Below are 16,049 nucleotides of genomic sequence, written 5' to 3'. Positions count from 1 at the left end.
GCCTCCATAATTAGACAACAGCCTGATTCTCCTACAGCTCAGGGTGGCATTAACACCAGGGCAAATTGGGTCTACGATGCCATCATTCCAATCTGCCCTGCTGTAAATGACGGCCTGGGAGCCATCACCTCCCATATACAGATACTTTAGTTAACCTTTTCCAGCCTTATTTACAGGTTCACCTAGATTGTTTCAAGCAGAGCGCGTTTAAGGCTATCTGAACGCAAAACCCTGGCAGCTTTTGAACCAGAAAACTTCGCTTTTTCTCTCTCTTCATTGAACTGATTTAACAAGAGTTAAATGAATGCCAGTAACCCCTTTTTTTTTTTAAGGATTTTATTCTGAGGCTTTGTAGCAACATTTTGCCATGAACAAATATTACCATCAACTCATAGGTCCAAACTCTTTCAAACCTATTTTCTCCACTGTGCAGCTGTGGCCCTGTTACCATCATTAGAGTCTTGCTCTGTAGTGACATCTAGTGCCACTGGGTGTAAATGAGAACAACCTTTATCCAGAATTCTCCTCTTCTGTTGAGTTTCTATTCTGTTCACAGAGCCATGGATGTCTATGTTCTGTTGAAGGCAAAGGAGATTACAAGAGACAGTGGGGCATGGTGGGCTAAACGTGGAATCCAGTCTCAGCTCTGCAACTGACGTGCCTGGGGCCTTGGGCACATCACTGCACCTTTCTGCCTCAGCTTCCCCACCTGTAAAATGGGGATAATCCTTCCCTATCTCACTGGGTGTTGGGAAGATGAATTAATGTTTGCAAAGTGCTTTGAATACATAATCATCATATAAATGCTAAGGTTTATATTATAAACCAGTGCCGTTTTCCATTTCTACATAGCACCAGCTGCCAAGAGTGTGTAGCAGAAGTCTTAAGTGTGTTTCAGCTGAAGAACTGCTAGTGCTGAGTGTGGTACAGATGGAGCTGGGAGATCCAGTCATATCTATAGTCAGCAGTGTGAGTTCTGGGTATGAATGGAGCCAAGCCCTAGTGTAAGGCATAAAGCCACAACTCTAGCCTGGAGGGGAGAGTGCTATCAGCAGTGTCGAGTGTTATCGTAACAATACAGGAGCTTTGTATGTACTAACATGAACCCATTGATCCTCGCAGCACCTCAGTGACTCAGCATTATCATCCCCCTGGTACATATGGAGGACTGAAGCTATGAAGTTAAGGGACTTGCACAGAGGGAGTCAGTGGCAACGCTGGATTTAAAAGGCTGGGGTTCCTGCTCACACCGTGAGACCATGCCTGGCAATAGACAGTCTTTAATGCCCCTGAAAATGATCACTCAGACTTGCTAACAGGTCAGAGGACACCACAAACTCTCCTCTGACCTTTTCTTTGAGTGATCTAACGATACTGACTCTAGACATACACGCACACTGGTTTGACTGAGGCCTAGCTCAACAGGAACCCAGAGCCTTTCTCAAAGCTATGTCGTGGTCCTGTGTAGGGTTGCCAGGTGTCTGGTTTTCAGCCGGACTGGCCGGTCAAAAAGGGAAGCTGGCAGCGTCTGGTCAGCACAGCTGACTGGACGCTAAAAGTCTGGTCTGCCACAGTAACTGGCCTCAGCCCCCGGGGGGCAGGAAGTGCAGCAACTGCGGCTGCAGCCATATGGGTGAGCTGCTCTCTGCTCAGCTGCTGATGCATGCCTGACAGAGCAGTGGCTGGCTTCTGGACCAGGCTCCAAGAGGTAGGTGCTGCTGCCTGGGGCGGGGGGGGGGGGGATTTCTGTCTGCCCCCTGTTTTGCTCCGCCGTGCCCCAATTGCCCTGGCTCTAGCCTCTCACTACAGGGACCGACCCCTGCTGTGCCCTGATTGGGCTGGTGGGCAGGCTCCGTGTCATCCCCTCCCAGCCTGGATCTGCAGGCAGCAGGTGAGTCCCAGGAGCTGGGGGAGTGAGCGAGGGGAGGAGGAGGGAAAGGAGTGAGTGGGGGCAGGGCCTTGGGGGAAGAGGCGGGGCAGGGAGTGGAGCAAGGGTGTTTGGTTTTCAGCAATTAGAAAGTTGGCAACCCTATTTCTGGTGATACCACCGATTAGTGGTGGTTCTCAGTCCAGTTCTAGTGAACAGGAGGCCACCACATGCTGCTGCCCGGAACCGCTTCTTGGCCAGAGACTGCCTGTAACCTCTCCACCCAAGGAGCAGCTCCTGCACTGCTGAGATGAGGCATGGTGGTGGGGCTCTGTGTTTCAGAGGACTCCAGACTCCAGGGCTGCCAGGCTGGGGCCATCCGCATGAGAACTGAACTTACTGCTTGAGACCTCATTTTTACTGCTCCAAAAGGGCCTGGGGAACCCAGCCGGCCTGGCCCTGCAGTTTTAATCCAAGCCAGCTGCCCAGAAACCTGACTGGGCCCACCCTCCGCCGGCGAGTGTGGGCGGCCTCCTCTCCCGGCATCACTCTGAAATGGCACATGTCACCGCCCGCATAAATATGAACGATGAGTCCCCTTTAAACAGCAGCCTCTCTGTTTCCATGGAAACCCTGTTCTGCTCAGCCCTCTTCAGTATCAAAAGCTCGGCACTCCAGCAAATTGATCTTGCGTGGAGATTTCCAGCAGCTTTTGCCTCCTTCGTTCCCTCAGTGCTTCCATTTCAGGTGTCAGTTTGAACAGAGATGAAACAGCTGGGGGTGGATGTTGTTTGTGCAGTGGCCCCACAGTCACCATACCACACGGCACTAGAGGACAGGGCTCGGCTTGGCTAATTAGGTGGGTCCTGCTGGGATGTGGCTGGCTTTAGTCATCTCGGCTGCCAGTGCTACTCCCTCCCACTGCCCTTCCCCCACTGATAGCCTTACAAAATAGCTCTCTGCAGGAGTCGGTGCAAAAGGTCTCCCCTCCCCTGGCTGGGCCTGGTGCAGGGGAGGGGACCCCACTTCTGGTGGCTGCTTTGGCACTGAGCTCTCTGGGTTGGCATGAGCCAGGGATGTGGTGAAGGAGGCAGTGGTCTCTGTGCTCAGATGGGGGTCTGTGTATCTAGGGGACGGGGGTGGGTCTGGCCACAGGTAACGGGGGAATCAGAGGGCGCCCTTGGAGTTGTGCCTCATACGGGGCCCCTCACTTGGACTGTGGAGGCAAAGTGCTGAGCCATCCCCTGGTGGCCAGTTCCAGAGGGAGCCAACTCATTGACTGGATGGAGGGCTCAGCTGCATGGAGAGACTCTGGGAAAAGGTGCAATAAAGGTTTCCAGAGGGCCCATCCCGCTCCACTGGATATCCTCCATCCCTAGGGGCACCCCCAAAATATCCCCCTGTCTGTTGTGTGACCCATGTCCCCCTTCGTGTTGGCTTCCTGGTTTTCTCTCTGCTGCTGAAAGCTTGATCTGTTTTGCCTCTGCCAGCTGCCTGGTGTGTGTGAGAGCAGGGCAGGGGAGAGAGCAGGGGTTAGTCACCGAGGAAGGGGTGGCATATCTGGGAAGAGACCAGCATCTACTGAACACAGCAGGTCCCCTGCAGGTGACCAAGTGGCAGTGTGGGCTCATCAGAGCATTGCTCCAGCCCAGACAGATAAGACCCAGGCCCTATCCTGAGGTTCGACAGCACTGGGCTGACCCCCCTCACGAACCTGTTTGATTCAGGGCTGCTCCATGGGTCTGGCCTATGTTTTGAAGGGGCACCTGATATGTGTCACTACAGACATCACACCATCACACCCAGCTAGTTGCAGGCCCTACTTAGGGTGACCAGATGTCCCAATTTTATAGGGACAGTTCCGATTTTGGGGTCTTTTTCTTATATAGGCTCCTATTATCCCCCACCCCCTGTCCTGATTTTTCACACCTGCTGTCTGGTCACCCTAACCCTACCTCTCTCCGACTGACATCAGCCCGCCTTTGTGGATCTCTGTGACTCAGCTGAGCCCCAGATGGAGTTAATGGAACAGCAGCATCTGCTGCAGACTGTCAGTTTCTCAGTGGGAGGAGCAGGCCCGCCCCGGGGAGGGAACTGGTCAGAGGAACTGAGGAAAAAATGGATTCTTCTGTGTGCCCTGATCTCAGTTGTGTGTGTGGCAGTGTGAGCAGACAGATGTGCAAACCCCAGAGACATCAAGGGGATTTGCTTTCACCCTTATGCGGCTTGAGCACTTTGTGCCGGGCACATGTGACCCAGAAGGTAGATCCATTTTACAGGGTGGTGCTGGAGGGTGAGAGCCAGAGAGCAGGTAACCCAGGGCAGTGCCCTCCCTCTGCCAGGCTCGTTCCACGCCCACACTGCCTTCCATTTGGAGTTTGCCAGGTGGCCTTTGGCAATGAGCAGCCCTTTTCCGCTCTCTCTGCTGGAGCTGACACAGAAAGAGACACCCAGGGACAGACACTGTGGTGCCATAATAAACTCATCATATTTCTGCTGGGGTGCAAAACACCTGCCTTGGGGTGCAGGGCAATGAGGAAAGCATTGAGCGTGAGTGGTATCTGGGTGTCTGCAAATGACTGTGTGTGGGTGCAATTGTGCACCCGTGATGGACTCTGCCTGGGTAACTGGTGTTTATGAGTGACTGGCTCTCCGTCTGTGTGTGATTGTTGTGTCTGTGTGTAGCTGTGAGCCGAGTGACTTAACCAGGATCACTGGTGCCCAGCAAACATGGTTTTGAACTCAGCTGTCTTTGTTTGTGCTCCATAGTGCTTGACCAGGGGCTCATTAAAATATTATGCTTAGCACAATTACTAACTCATTTGTTCCAGGCAGGCAAAGCCTGGGCGTCTGTAAGACAGAACCCTACAGCGCCAGTGGGCTGAGGATCATTCCGGGGTGATCTTAAATTCTCCTGGGAACTCTCCTATCTCCAGGTGGGATCAAAGCTCCCAGAGGAAAGACAGACCTGGAAAAAAACCAACCACCCTGCCTTTCCCTGAGCCACACGCGGCTGGATCTAGAGAATCACCTGCTCGCCTGCTCCAGCCCCACCTGGGCGATTGGATTCCTGGCTGCTTCATTTGCAAAGATTTGTTGTAGTTATTGCTGCTGCTCTCCTGGCTGGAGGGAAGTTTCTCTGCCCTGGAGAGGGATCCAGCGCAGAGACCCGGGGAAGACGGCTGTATTCTGGAGCACCCGTTAAGCGCTTGGTGCCTGATTCATTCCCTCCCCTTCCACCTCCTTTGCACACACACGCTCACGCTCTCTTTGCAAATTGTTGCAGCTCAGCCTTGGTGGCTTTGCAATCTGCCGCCTGCAACATGCGTTTGTTGGAAAGCTAGCTAGCTTCCCTCCCCCCAGCCGCCACCGACCGGGCCACGAGCTCTCGGCTCCCACGCGCTGGATTTCCCCGCAGGGGCGGAGGAGGAGAAGGCAGGGACTGGGAGCTTTCCTGAAGTGCAAAGCTGCTGCTGCTGCTGCTCCGTGGGGTTGTTTGCAGACAATGGGGAACTGACACAGCCCCCCTACCCCGAGGAAATGTGTCTCCTGGAGATTCCTCGCGGCCTTCGGTCCCCTGGATCCTGCTGATTCCGCGTGGAGCTCCGAGCAGCTCGGGCTGTGGTTTTGATTTGCAATGTGACCATGGCAGCTCTGTGTCGGGATGCCGGCTCATCACCTGCCCCTCCTAGCCTGTCAACGCCTTGAGCCTCTCAGCCCTGACCAGGGATCTTCCCCGGGGGATTCCTTCCTTCCAGCGCCAGGAGATGGAAGGCAGCCAGTGACCCAGCAGGGCTTGGGGTGGGGGCTAGGATCAGCTTCCCCTCACCCCTCCTAGCCAGACCACCCTCCATCGGAATCCCTGAGAGACCGGCTCAGCTGGTGGGATTGAGCCCTCCGGCCTCTGGACACCTTTCTCCGTGAGGACCCCACCGAGGAGATGAGAGGGAGATGATGATGATCGACACGCAGGTGAGCTTGGCAGGGTGGGTTTCTGCAGTGATGTCCTTGTCTCTTTATGCCAGTGAAGTAGGCTTAGCGGGATAAATACTTAGATGTCCTGGGTTGGCACCGTCCCAGGTGGCACTCATGCCCCCGTCACTGGGGAGATCCAGGTGCCAGGTCTTACCCATGCTGCTGCTGCGCCGGGATGCCCAGGGTCAGTAGAAACCACCTTTGTTAATTAGAAGCCATGGGATAGATCAGTGGATCCACCTTCACTGCCCCAGACTGTCTTGTCTGATGAGGTGGCTCACGTTTACTTTCCTATAGATACATGTGCAGGGTACCACCCCGACCAGGCAGCCACTCGGCTTCCGCCACCACATGACAGCATCCGCCAGGTTTCCAGTAGGTGTTGGTTGAACGTTTCGTTAAAGCCCCACGTCTGTTGCTGTTGGCTGGCCCCTGGGCTGCTGTGTACATGGGGCACAGTGGCAGTAAGGGGGGCATGGCCTTGCATGCTGTGGGTGGGGCAGGGGACAGACAACACTGAAAGGGAAACAGACCACGGCAGGTGTCCTCGGTAAGGAGAAGTAACCACAGGGGAGCCTCTCAGTCCCAGTTCTTGGTCTCTGTGTAAATGTCTGAAGACCCACTGCATGTGCCGAAGGAGGTGGGTCATGGAAAGGGGAGAGACCAGATGCTTTTAAACTGGAGACCAGCGTTCTCAATCTGTGGGTTGTGACCCCAAAGTGAGTTGCAACCCTGTTTTAATGGGGGTCGCTGGGCTGGTGTTAGACTTGCTGGGGCCTCGGGCCAAAGCCAAAGCCCGAGCCCTATGGTCTGGGGCAGAGGGCTTCAGCCCTGTGTGGCAAGGCTCAGGTTACAGGCCCCCTGCCCTGGACAGTGGGGATTGGGCTTGGGCTTCAGCTCACCCTGCCCCCCCCCAGGGGCAATGGGGCTTGGGCTTTGCCCCCCCCACTGCCCAGGGTGGCAGAGCTCAGGTGGGCACAGGCTTCGGGCTGCCTCCTGGGGTCGGGTAGTAATTCTTATTGTCAGAAGTGGGCCGTGCCGCAATGAAGTTTGAGAACACCTGCAAGAGACGCTTCAGAACTGGTGGGCAGCAAATGCTCCTGAATGGTGAGACTCTGCTCCACCAGGTGCAGGGCTTGGAGCCACGTAGGCAATGATTAGGCCCAAGAGACATTAGAAGGTGCCAGGCCCCTCTTCATAGTCCTTATGCCCCAAACTCTGCACCGTCCCAGCGCCTTGATGGGCCAGGCTCAAGGTGAAATGGGGCCTGGGCAACCAAATTGCAGGGCCTCAAACCCTCTGCTGCTATTTCTGGGAGTGGGTTGAAATTGGAAACATTTGGAGAGTGGGCACTGGATTAGTGTGAATCCTCAACTGGCCCCTTCCTCCCACTCCCGCCCTTCACCCGTCAGCTAACCACCAAGAACTTGAGCGTTCAGACAGATGCACGCCTGGGGCCGGATGCTGAGCTCTCCCACCAGTCCCTCAGACTGAGGGGTCTGATCCTCCACTCTCCTAGGCTGGTGAAACATCACTGACCTCAGTGGAATTCCCCCGGATTTACACCTGTGCCTGTGAGAAGAGACTCTGGCCCTGAGCATGGAAGCACCACCTCAATGTGGTCAGCCTTGAAGCACTGCCTGGGGTGTCTGGGCTGTGCGTGTAGCATGCACAGGAGGAGGGCCTGCTGTGTGAATTTTAGATTGCTGCTCCCCCTCTAGATCCCAAACCTGCACATGGACCAGTCCAGTGAGTGACTTCCAGGCTAAATCCAACTCCTAGAGCAGGAGGCAAAAGATCAGCTGAAGGGAGATCTCTGCCTCTCCCTTTGTTGGAGGAATTAAATGGGCTTTTGGGGAGAAAGGAGTGATTGTTGCATTGGAAGATTCAAAACAGGAGACGCCTCTGATAACACACTGATCTCCAAGGGCTGGTGAGCGAGGCTGGAACCAAACTCCCATCAGTTCCTTTTCTCTAGTGTCAGCCTGAACTTGAGCAGAAAGGGGGGCCTGGCCTGGAATGACTCTGCCTCCAGAATTCCTCCTGGCTCTCAGCTGGTCTGCAGGGGCTTGGACTTTGGTACCAAAGAAACTGGCAGAGGAGTCCAGCTGGCATGAGGTCCTGGTGGGGACATCCTGAGTCCTTCACAGACTGGTTCAGCTGGTGTGTTTGAGACGCCTATTTCCAAATGTGGGTGCAAGTCAGGGGCCAGGGGAGTCCCTTTAGACCCCAGGTGCTGGCATATCAGGGGGAGGAAAGCAATCTGTGCAGACAGCGCCAAGGCAGACCTCTGGGAATGGTTGTCCTCACGCTGTAGCCCAGTGGGGGTTCCCCCATAGGGCTTAGTTTGCTCAAGGAGTCCCTTTGGGGTTTTCCAAGACCATTTTCCCAGTGTCTTTGGGTTTGTGTTTCTCTCTGTCACTCTATATATTTCTGCTGCGCTCCTTGTGCTGGGCTGTGGGGCCGCTAGGGGCCGTGGAGGCTGGTGGGAAGCAGCGTTCCCGGCCCGGCATAGGAATCCTGGAGAAAGCTGCATTGCCCACAGACTCGGGCTGGGTTTCCAATACATCGCTATAGCAGTGATCATTCCAGAGGATGCCAACCTGCTGTCTACATTGTGATGGCCGAGGTATCATTTCGCCTGCCATTGCCTCGAACCTACTCATGGCATAGGAGTCGCTGGCCAGCCTCCTATACACACCAGCCTAGGGCAGTAGGAAGAGAGGAGTCCAACTGGAGGGGGTGGGGGTGGGGGGCAGATAACTAGCATATTCAGTAGAAAGTGCAGGGGCAATTTAGAGAAGCTGAATCTCCACCCTTGCACCGCCCACACTGGAATGGCCCAGGGCTGCAGGGTGACATGCTGCACAGTGTCTGTATCACGGGATCCGTAATGGGCAGAAATGGGGAGGAGTCTGAGGACTTGGGTTTTAATCTCTTCCGAAAAGAGCGGCTTGTGGCCTCATAGACCAGCTTCAGTTGATGCTGGGTGGACCCAGCTCCCCTTTGTCAGGGAGGCAGGAGGCGGGGCTGGCTCATCCGCAGGATGTTGATGGGAAAGGGGGATGGTTTGCCCATTTTGACAGAAACTGTCCCAGGTGGTGTTTGCTTCTCTCTCTCCACACTGGACTGGCTACAGCGACACCTTCATATAAAGGAGCTTGGATAGGATTTAGCATAGTGTCCCTAACCCATTTCTGCCCCCATCCTGCTGAGTGAAGGACAGGATCAAGCCACAGGTTGCCCCACAATGTCATATCCCGCTGCTAGAGGGGGAGACCCAGGCAGTCAGTGAGTGGCTCAGCCCCCATTCCCTTCAGTGGGAGCTGAGCAGCTCACCAGCTCCCAGGCATAGGCCTCAAGCAGCAGTTTGTGCCGCTGGTCTCTGGCTGGTGGTTGTGGCGAATGGATGTGCCTAGGAAGGAGTTGGGATGGGCTGGGATCTGAGCCAGGATGCTGGAGGTGGAAGGGCACTGCCCAAGTGCTACATGGACTTGCTGGCTAGCAGCTCTCCGTAGAGAAATGCAGTTGCTACGGGTCTCCTGCCATGGCTGGGAGCAGCTCTTGTGCCCCGTTGTGCTAGGGGCGCACAGGTAAGAGGTCACAATACATCGTGAGGCTCCCCACGACTTGCAGCCATCTGGGCATCAGCCAGCATGTGCACTCGCCTCTCCAGTGCCAGCCCTTGCAGTGGATAAATGGAGCAGGGAGGGAGCTGACGGCTCCGTGTGATGCCTCCCCAGCCCCCTCCTTCCCTCCTCGGGGTAATCAGGCTTGAGGGTGACATTTGTTGAATTATTCTTGAAAAATCAACACCAGTAAAAGGTTAGAAAAAGGGGGGAGGGGGGATTTCTGGTCCCTTCCTGGATCCCTGACCCTCTGGGGACTTGGTGCCACAGGAGACCACTCGCAGCGGTGCGGAAACAGAGCTGGGCTCCCACAGGGATGCAGCAAGCCCCCACCTAAAGCCATGGCCACGGTGGGAGAGATCGGTGCTTGGGAGGGCTCTAGACGGGTGGTAGTGATGTTGGTGGCTCAGTAGGGGTCGCTCCGCTCTCTGCGTCGATGTCATGTGGGCGTGTTGGAGGGCAGAGAGGGCTCCTTCGTGTGCAGTGTTACAGGTCCCACTGCAGTTCTCTCCTCTCCTGACTGATTGTTTGAATGTTGGAAGTGATAGCAGGGGCTGGGCCTGAGCCCTGTGAGGTTTGGACCCTGACCTGGATGTGCCCAGAGGTTGGGGTTTGTCTCTGGGGGTTGAGCCCCATTGTCGCTGTCATACAACCATGTCTCTGATGTTACTGTTACAGGCGTCTGCTCTGATCCGGGTCTATTTTCTTGGAACAGGAATGGAACCACCATGGGGGTTGGGGCGGCTGGGCAATGCAATGCCCCCACAATTGGTATGGGGGACTCAGGTCCATCCAGCAGGCGCTAGGAACAACCTGAGCTGTGCCCCATTGCTAGGAATGACCCAGGAGGTCTCTGACCTGCTGCACCTGAAGAGCTTGTCTGTCCAGCAGGTGGCACTATTGCTTTCTCTATGGAATATCAGCTGGTCAGCTCTCATGGGTCCACTGGGAAATGTGACCGACTTTCAGGGCTTGAGCTTGGTGAGTCCCTGTGTCTCTCCTCATCACGCTTGGGTAGCTCAGTCTGCACAGGGGCTTGGACTTCCCCGGAGGAGGGGCTGGCAGAAGGTTGGGGAGAACGATCTTTGCATCTCAAAGGTCTTGCTGCCTGAAGACAAGGTTTGCTTTGCCATTGATGGTGGTGATCTAGGGTGACTAGATGTCCCAATTTTATAGGGACAGTCCTGATATACAGGGCTGTGTCTTACATAGGGGGCCTATTACCCCTCACCCCTGTCCCTATTTTTCACACTTGCTAGCTGGTCACCCTTTGGTGGTCATTAATACAAAGTTGCATTTATTAAGCAAGGCAGTGGCTGTCCCACGCACACTTAGCTAGTAGATCTGGGTTCCATTCTCAGTCCCACCACTGACCTGCTGCGTGACCTCAGGGAGGTCATGGTAACAGCTATGTGCCTCGGTTTCCCCATCTGTAAAACAGAGATAATGATACTGACCTTCTTTTGTAAAGGGCTTTGAGATCCCCTAATTAAAAGGACCATATAGCTGCTCGGTACTATTTATAGACGTCTTGATTCAAAGCCAACTCTCCGTGGTGAGAATCTTTCCATTGACTTTGATGGGTTTTGTATCAGGGCCAAAATACCTTTCTGACCAAGGGACCACAGAGTGCTTAATAAACTATGCACAGAAGTTACTTCACCCAGCCCTGAAATGCAGCAACTTCTGGGGTGGGGCCTAGCAACTGTTTAACTACCACACTACCCCAGTTTAGGACAGGAGGTGGAGAAGTATCCTCTATCCCACTAAAACTGCAAGGAGGGCTTAGGTATGTGGAATGTACTGATTTCACCCATGTTGGAGATCAACTGGCACAACTGAGTGAACATCCCAGAACCTAAGGGTTACATTCAGAGAGTTTAGGAAGGCAGAGCGGACTGACTGGCGTTGGAATGTACCCAGGATATTCTTGCCCAAGGTGGTTATCTCAATAACCAAAGCTCTCTCGAGCATTTTGTTGGGATTATTTCCACTTGAATCCTGTCTCCTAGGATCTCAGTAACGGGTGCTGTGATGCAGAGACGACTCTGTTCCATGGGTGAGCACAGCATGCGGCTCCGCCACCCCTGAGACAGATCTACCATTTTATTAGGAAAAGCCAAACCAAGCCTTCATTTGACACATGAAGCTGGGGACCAATGGGGGCCCTGCTGCTGTGGCTGGAATGTAGAAGAGAACGGTATGAAACCAGCATGTAAGGAGCAGCACACAGGGCTCACCTCTTTTCCTCAAGGACACTTCAACCCAGCAGAATAATCCTTTGCCCTTCTCTGCCCCTTCCCTCTATGCACCTCCCAGTGCTTCACAAGCATTTATGTCTTGCATCCCTATGAGGTTGAACTGTATTCTTGTCCCCATTTTACAGATGGGGATGCTGAGACACAGACGTGGTGGAGCAGAGAACAGACCCAGAAGTGATGACGCCTGTGCCTACGCATCTGGGGCCTGGAGTTAGAACCCCTCCCTGGCCCAGGCAATAGTGGGGCTAGAATATTGTCATGGGAACAGCCTCCCCTTGCGTTGAGAGTTCTCCCTCGCATGTGCAGGATTTATTCTGCCCTGGTGGTGGGTGCAGAACCCCCTGTTAATGCTGATGGGACACATCCAGTGACAGGAGAGAGCAACACAAGGTGGTGCCCTGTCCCAGCCATCTCTTCCTTAAAATGCACTATTCACCTGCACTCATCTGAGGTCCTTCTAGGGCACGAATCTCAGAATGCGGTCCTCCGTTATTATGGTGACGAGGTCTGTGTAAGTATTTGGATACCAAGGCCCTCCTCACCATAGTATCCCACTGCTTTATTCTGAGGTTCAGATGATTGGGGGCAAGGTGGTGCATTTTTATGGCAGCCTGGCACAAAGCTTGCCCTACAGAACGTACTCCTCACTGGGGCCGGAGCTGCATGAAATGCCTTTCCCTTTGTCTGCCAGGTCTAAGCCCCTGTGCTGCTGGTATTCGCGTTGGCGGTGCCTTTGGCTGAACCGTGATAGAACGTACTCTGCTCACGCTTGTGTGCGTGGAAGCCTACGTTTAGGACGCATGGTTTAACCCAGGTGACTGTAGCATAGATGGACATAAGGGCTCTCAGCTGATGGTTGATTATTAGTCTGTATTTCAGTATTGTCCAAAGGCCCCAACTGAGAGCGTGGCCTGCTGTGCTGGGCTCTGCACGTACACATAGTGAGACAGTCTCTGCCTCAAAGAGCTTCAGTCTAAACGGACAAGGCGAAGGTTGGGAAGGAAAGTGGAGGCTCAGAGAGGTCACATGACATGCTTAAGGTCACGCAGCAGGTCAGTGGCAAAGCTGGGACTGGAATTCCGGTCTGTTGATTCCCAGTCCAGTGTTCTGTCCACTGGACTGTGATGCCTGGAAGGAAACTGACCTGCTCTACAAGGTGGCTAAACAGGTGGGGGTGAAGAGGCCCCAGCAATGAGGACGGCACTTCGCGCTGTTGGCTTTCGGCAGAGGCTGCTATAAGAAATTCCAGCTGCCAGCCATTAATGTGCTAAGTGCACCGATTTTACCACATGCCCAGATCCTGTCTGCATGGAGCCGTTCCCCGTCATCACCACTTCCCAAGTGACCTAGTGGCAACAGCGGGGAGAGCAGGCTGGTCCTTGCTGGGTTAGCCGTGGCTGGGAATGTCCGACCGGCTCAGCCCCGGTCAGTATCGCTGGATGAATTCCCAGCTGGTCTGTGGTGGGATTGCAGATGTGATATTCCCCAGGGATCTGTGCCGCTAGCTGAGTAACTTCTCTGGGCCCTGTTGGCTCGTAAAGCAGCCTGGGAATGACTGTGCATTCATCCCAGGAGGGATGTCTAATGTCCATCGAGCTGGCTTTCTCCTTTGTATCGGATGTTCTGTTCTCCACTTTCTTTTGTGTCCCTGCCTTGCGCACTTTGGCCGTCAGTCAAAAAAATGTTTGTAGACACGAGCTGACGTCAAGGGCTGCCTGGCGACTGCATGTCACTGATCACAGGCTTCCAAGAAAGAGCTCCTGCTCCCTGGAGGCCTGGTATGGACAGTGGGAGTTCATCCATTCAGGAGATCGTTGTAGTGCCCTGACAAATTTATGGTTTCTGACTCCTCTTCTGTTGCTGGTCTCCTCGGAGCATGACTGAGCTGGACAGAGATGGGATGCTGGGTTACTGTGCCATGCTTTTCTTTCTGAGTCCAGGGCTGGCAGACGTCTGCAATTGAGGGTGGGTGTGGGATAGCAGAGAGGTGGGCTATGTCTCCATTACACTGTCTGTCCCAAGCAGGATAACAACCTTCATTATGTTGCCTAGAGAGAAGTGTCTTCAGGGGGATAATTAAGGGGAGAGGCAGTGAGACAGAGGAGGTGAAGGATGAGGGAAAGCACCCGGGGTGAAATCGGAAACAACCCAAACCCACGCCCATTACAGAGCCAAATTGTCTGAGGTGCTGACACGATCAGCCAACCCTCTCCCCTGCTCCTCATCCTGGCTTCTAGCCATGACTGGAAGCTGACGCCATGTGGGACCCTGTACCTGAGGGATATCCAACCCACTCCTGGAGCCTCGGGAGCTTTAGAAAGGTTCTGAGGCTTGGTGGCAGAGTTCTGGGATGTTCTTCCCAACCTGGATGCCAAACCTTCCTGAGCTTCCCCAGCAAAGAGTGTGAGGAGGTGGTGAAGACAGGAGGAATGGGGTGAGTGGTGGTTAAATTTCTGGAGGGAACTGTCCAGGGGACGCTCTTCTCTGTTGAGATTCAAGCTAAGGTGCCGTGAGCTGGGCACACCCTCCGCCAAAGTTCATGCTACCTATTATCCCTCTGCCTCGACATATGCCATCTCCCTCTCTGCCCCTAGCCAGTTTCTCAGGATGATGAGAACCTGATGTTCCTTTTCTCCCCCTTCCTCCAAAGCTGCACCCCCCCCAGCTAAAAATGCCCTGCCCCTTCTGGAGACAGGATGTGAACTCTGTAAAGGTCGCATCTGACACATTGTAACTTGCCAAGTCATCCTGCAGAAAAAGAATGGGTCGGCCTGTCCGTCAGCTTGGCACCTGAGGATGCATAGGGGTGGGGAGTTCAGGGGTGTCTCGCTGTGCCTGGGAGGGTTGTATTGGACCCCTGTGAAGATCTCCAGGGTCCGTCCTGTTGTGTACCCCTGGCCTCACTGCCGCCATATGATGCCAGATTTCCCACCATGTTTACTGCCATAGGCGCGAAACAGCCGCTCTGCAGCGTGTTCTGTGCTCATGGGCCCGTGCGGCCTGTGCTTCCAGCCTCCCCGTGCAGCAGTGAGGAGTGCTGGCTGGAGACTTTGCTAGTGTAAATAACTGTGACAGGAATTTGGGAAGGAACCTAGGACTGCAAGTCAGTGAAAGGCCAGCACAGCAAACTCTGGCTCCTTCCCTGAGAAAGGAGGAAATGGCCCATCCAGAGGATGCTCTCTGACGCAGTGGGTTATGGAGACCTGGCTCTGAGAATGGCTTTGAGTGAACAGGATTTTGGCCAAAGGCTCAGCCTCTATCTGGTTCCTCCAGGAAAGGGTGGTTTGACGGTTGGGGATCAGGCAAAGGCCAGGGCTCGAATAGCTGGGTGTAAAAGGTCAGGATGGAGGGTCCCAGAGCTGGAACAGAAGCGGGAGCTGAGAGTCAGGACTGAGGTCCCTTGGCGGGACTCACTGGACAAGAATAGCAGAGGGTGCACCAGGTTCAGGTGGAGGAACATTGGCAGAGTTGTGCGTGAGGAGCCCTGGGCTGGAATAGCAGGGGATGGGAAGGCTGCCGGTTGGGACAGAGGTGCATTGGCAGAGCTATGGGCAGGGAGGATTTGATTTAAATCACTTGTAAGGAAGACTCAATTTAATCATGGATTTCTACATAAACGTGCATTCTTGTTGGTTGTTATAACGTTAATACATATTCTTCACAACTCAGAGATAGATGTAGGTTTCATTTTTAGAAGGTACACACTATACATTTTAAAAGTGATTTATTTTGAAAACTGTTCAGATTAGTTTTACAGCTATATCAGAAAATGAATGATTGTTTGGTTATTTCATTTACTGAAGGTAATTGAAGCAGATACTTAGTTCGTCTCCCAATTACATCATATCTCCAATTCATCAGTTAATCATTAATATTTGGAGGATTTTCTTGCCATGCTCTATTAGGAGGAGAACATCACCAGACAGACATTTAATCTTTTTTATTTAACTAAAACAACATTACGTATTCTGGATCTTTTTCTTCAACAGCAAACATATTTTAACAAAATAAGCATATGAATTTTTGAATTTATTTAAACATTCAAGTTTTTTAAAATCAGGTTTGTTTTTGTTAAAATTGTTGTTAACTAAAATAGTTAAATGAAACATTTAAAAAAAATCGACTGTCAGCCAGGTCAACATAAAAACTTAAAATATTGGCTTCTGCAGCTAACTCAGTCGTCTTCACCTTCATTTTCAATCTGGAAAAGAAAAACAAGCTTTCCTGCTTTTTCAGGTCCCAAATAATTTCTCAATTTGGAATGAATTAGTCCAAAGGAAGAAAATATTCTTTCTACGCTGGCAGAAGAAGCTACTT

The 16,049-nt window shown here is 53.2% G+C and overlaps 1 protein-coding gene across 1 annotated transcript in view; it reads left to right on the top strand.

Annotated features, from left to right (window-relative positions):
- The first annotated feature begins 5,024 nt into the window (after positions 1 to 5,024).
- The window catches only part of RALGDS (ral guanine nucleotide dissociation stimulator), a 104,477-nt gene continuing 93,452 nt past the window's right edge, over positions 5,025 to 16,049 (top strand). The window contains exon 1 of the mRNA XM_030535155.1: positions 5,025 to 5,839. Coding sequence (XP_030391015.1) covers positions 5,819 to 5,839 — 21 coding nt within the window. The 5' untranslated portion in view covers positions 5,025 to 5,818. The remainder of the gene's footprint in view (positions 5,840 to 16,049) is intronic.

Source organism: Gopherus evgoodei, chromosome 16 (genome assembly GCF_007399415.2).
Source record: "Gopherus evgoodei ecotype Sinaloan lineage chromosome 16, rGopEvg1_v1.p, whole genome shotgun sequence".
NCBI classification, from domain to species: domain Eukaryota; kingdom Metazoa; phylum Chordata; order Testudines; family Testudinidae; genus Gopherus; species Gopherus evgoodei.
The sequence above is the reverse complement of the archived record's forward strand: the minus strand, read 5'-3'. Positions and strand labels throughout refer to the sequence as shown.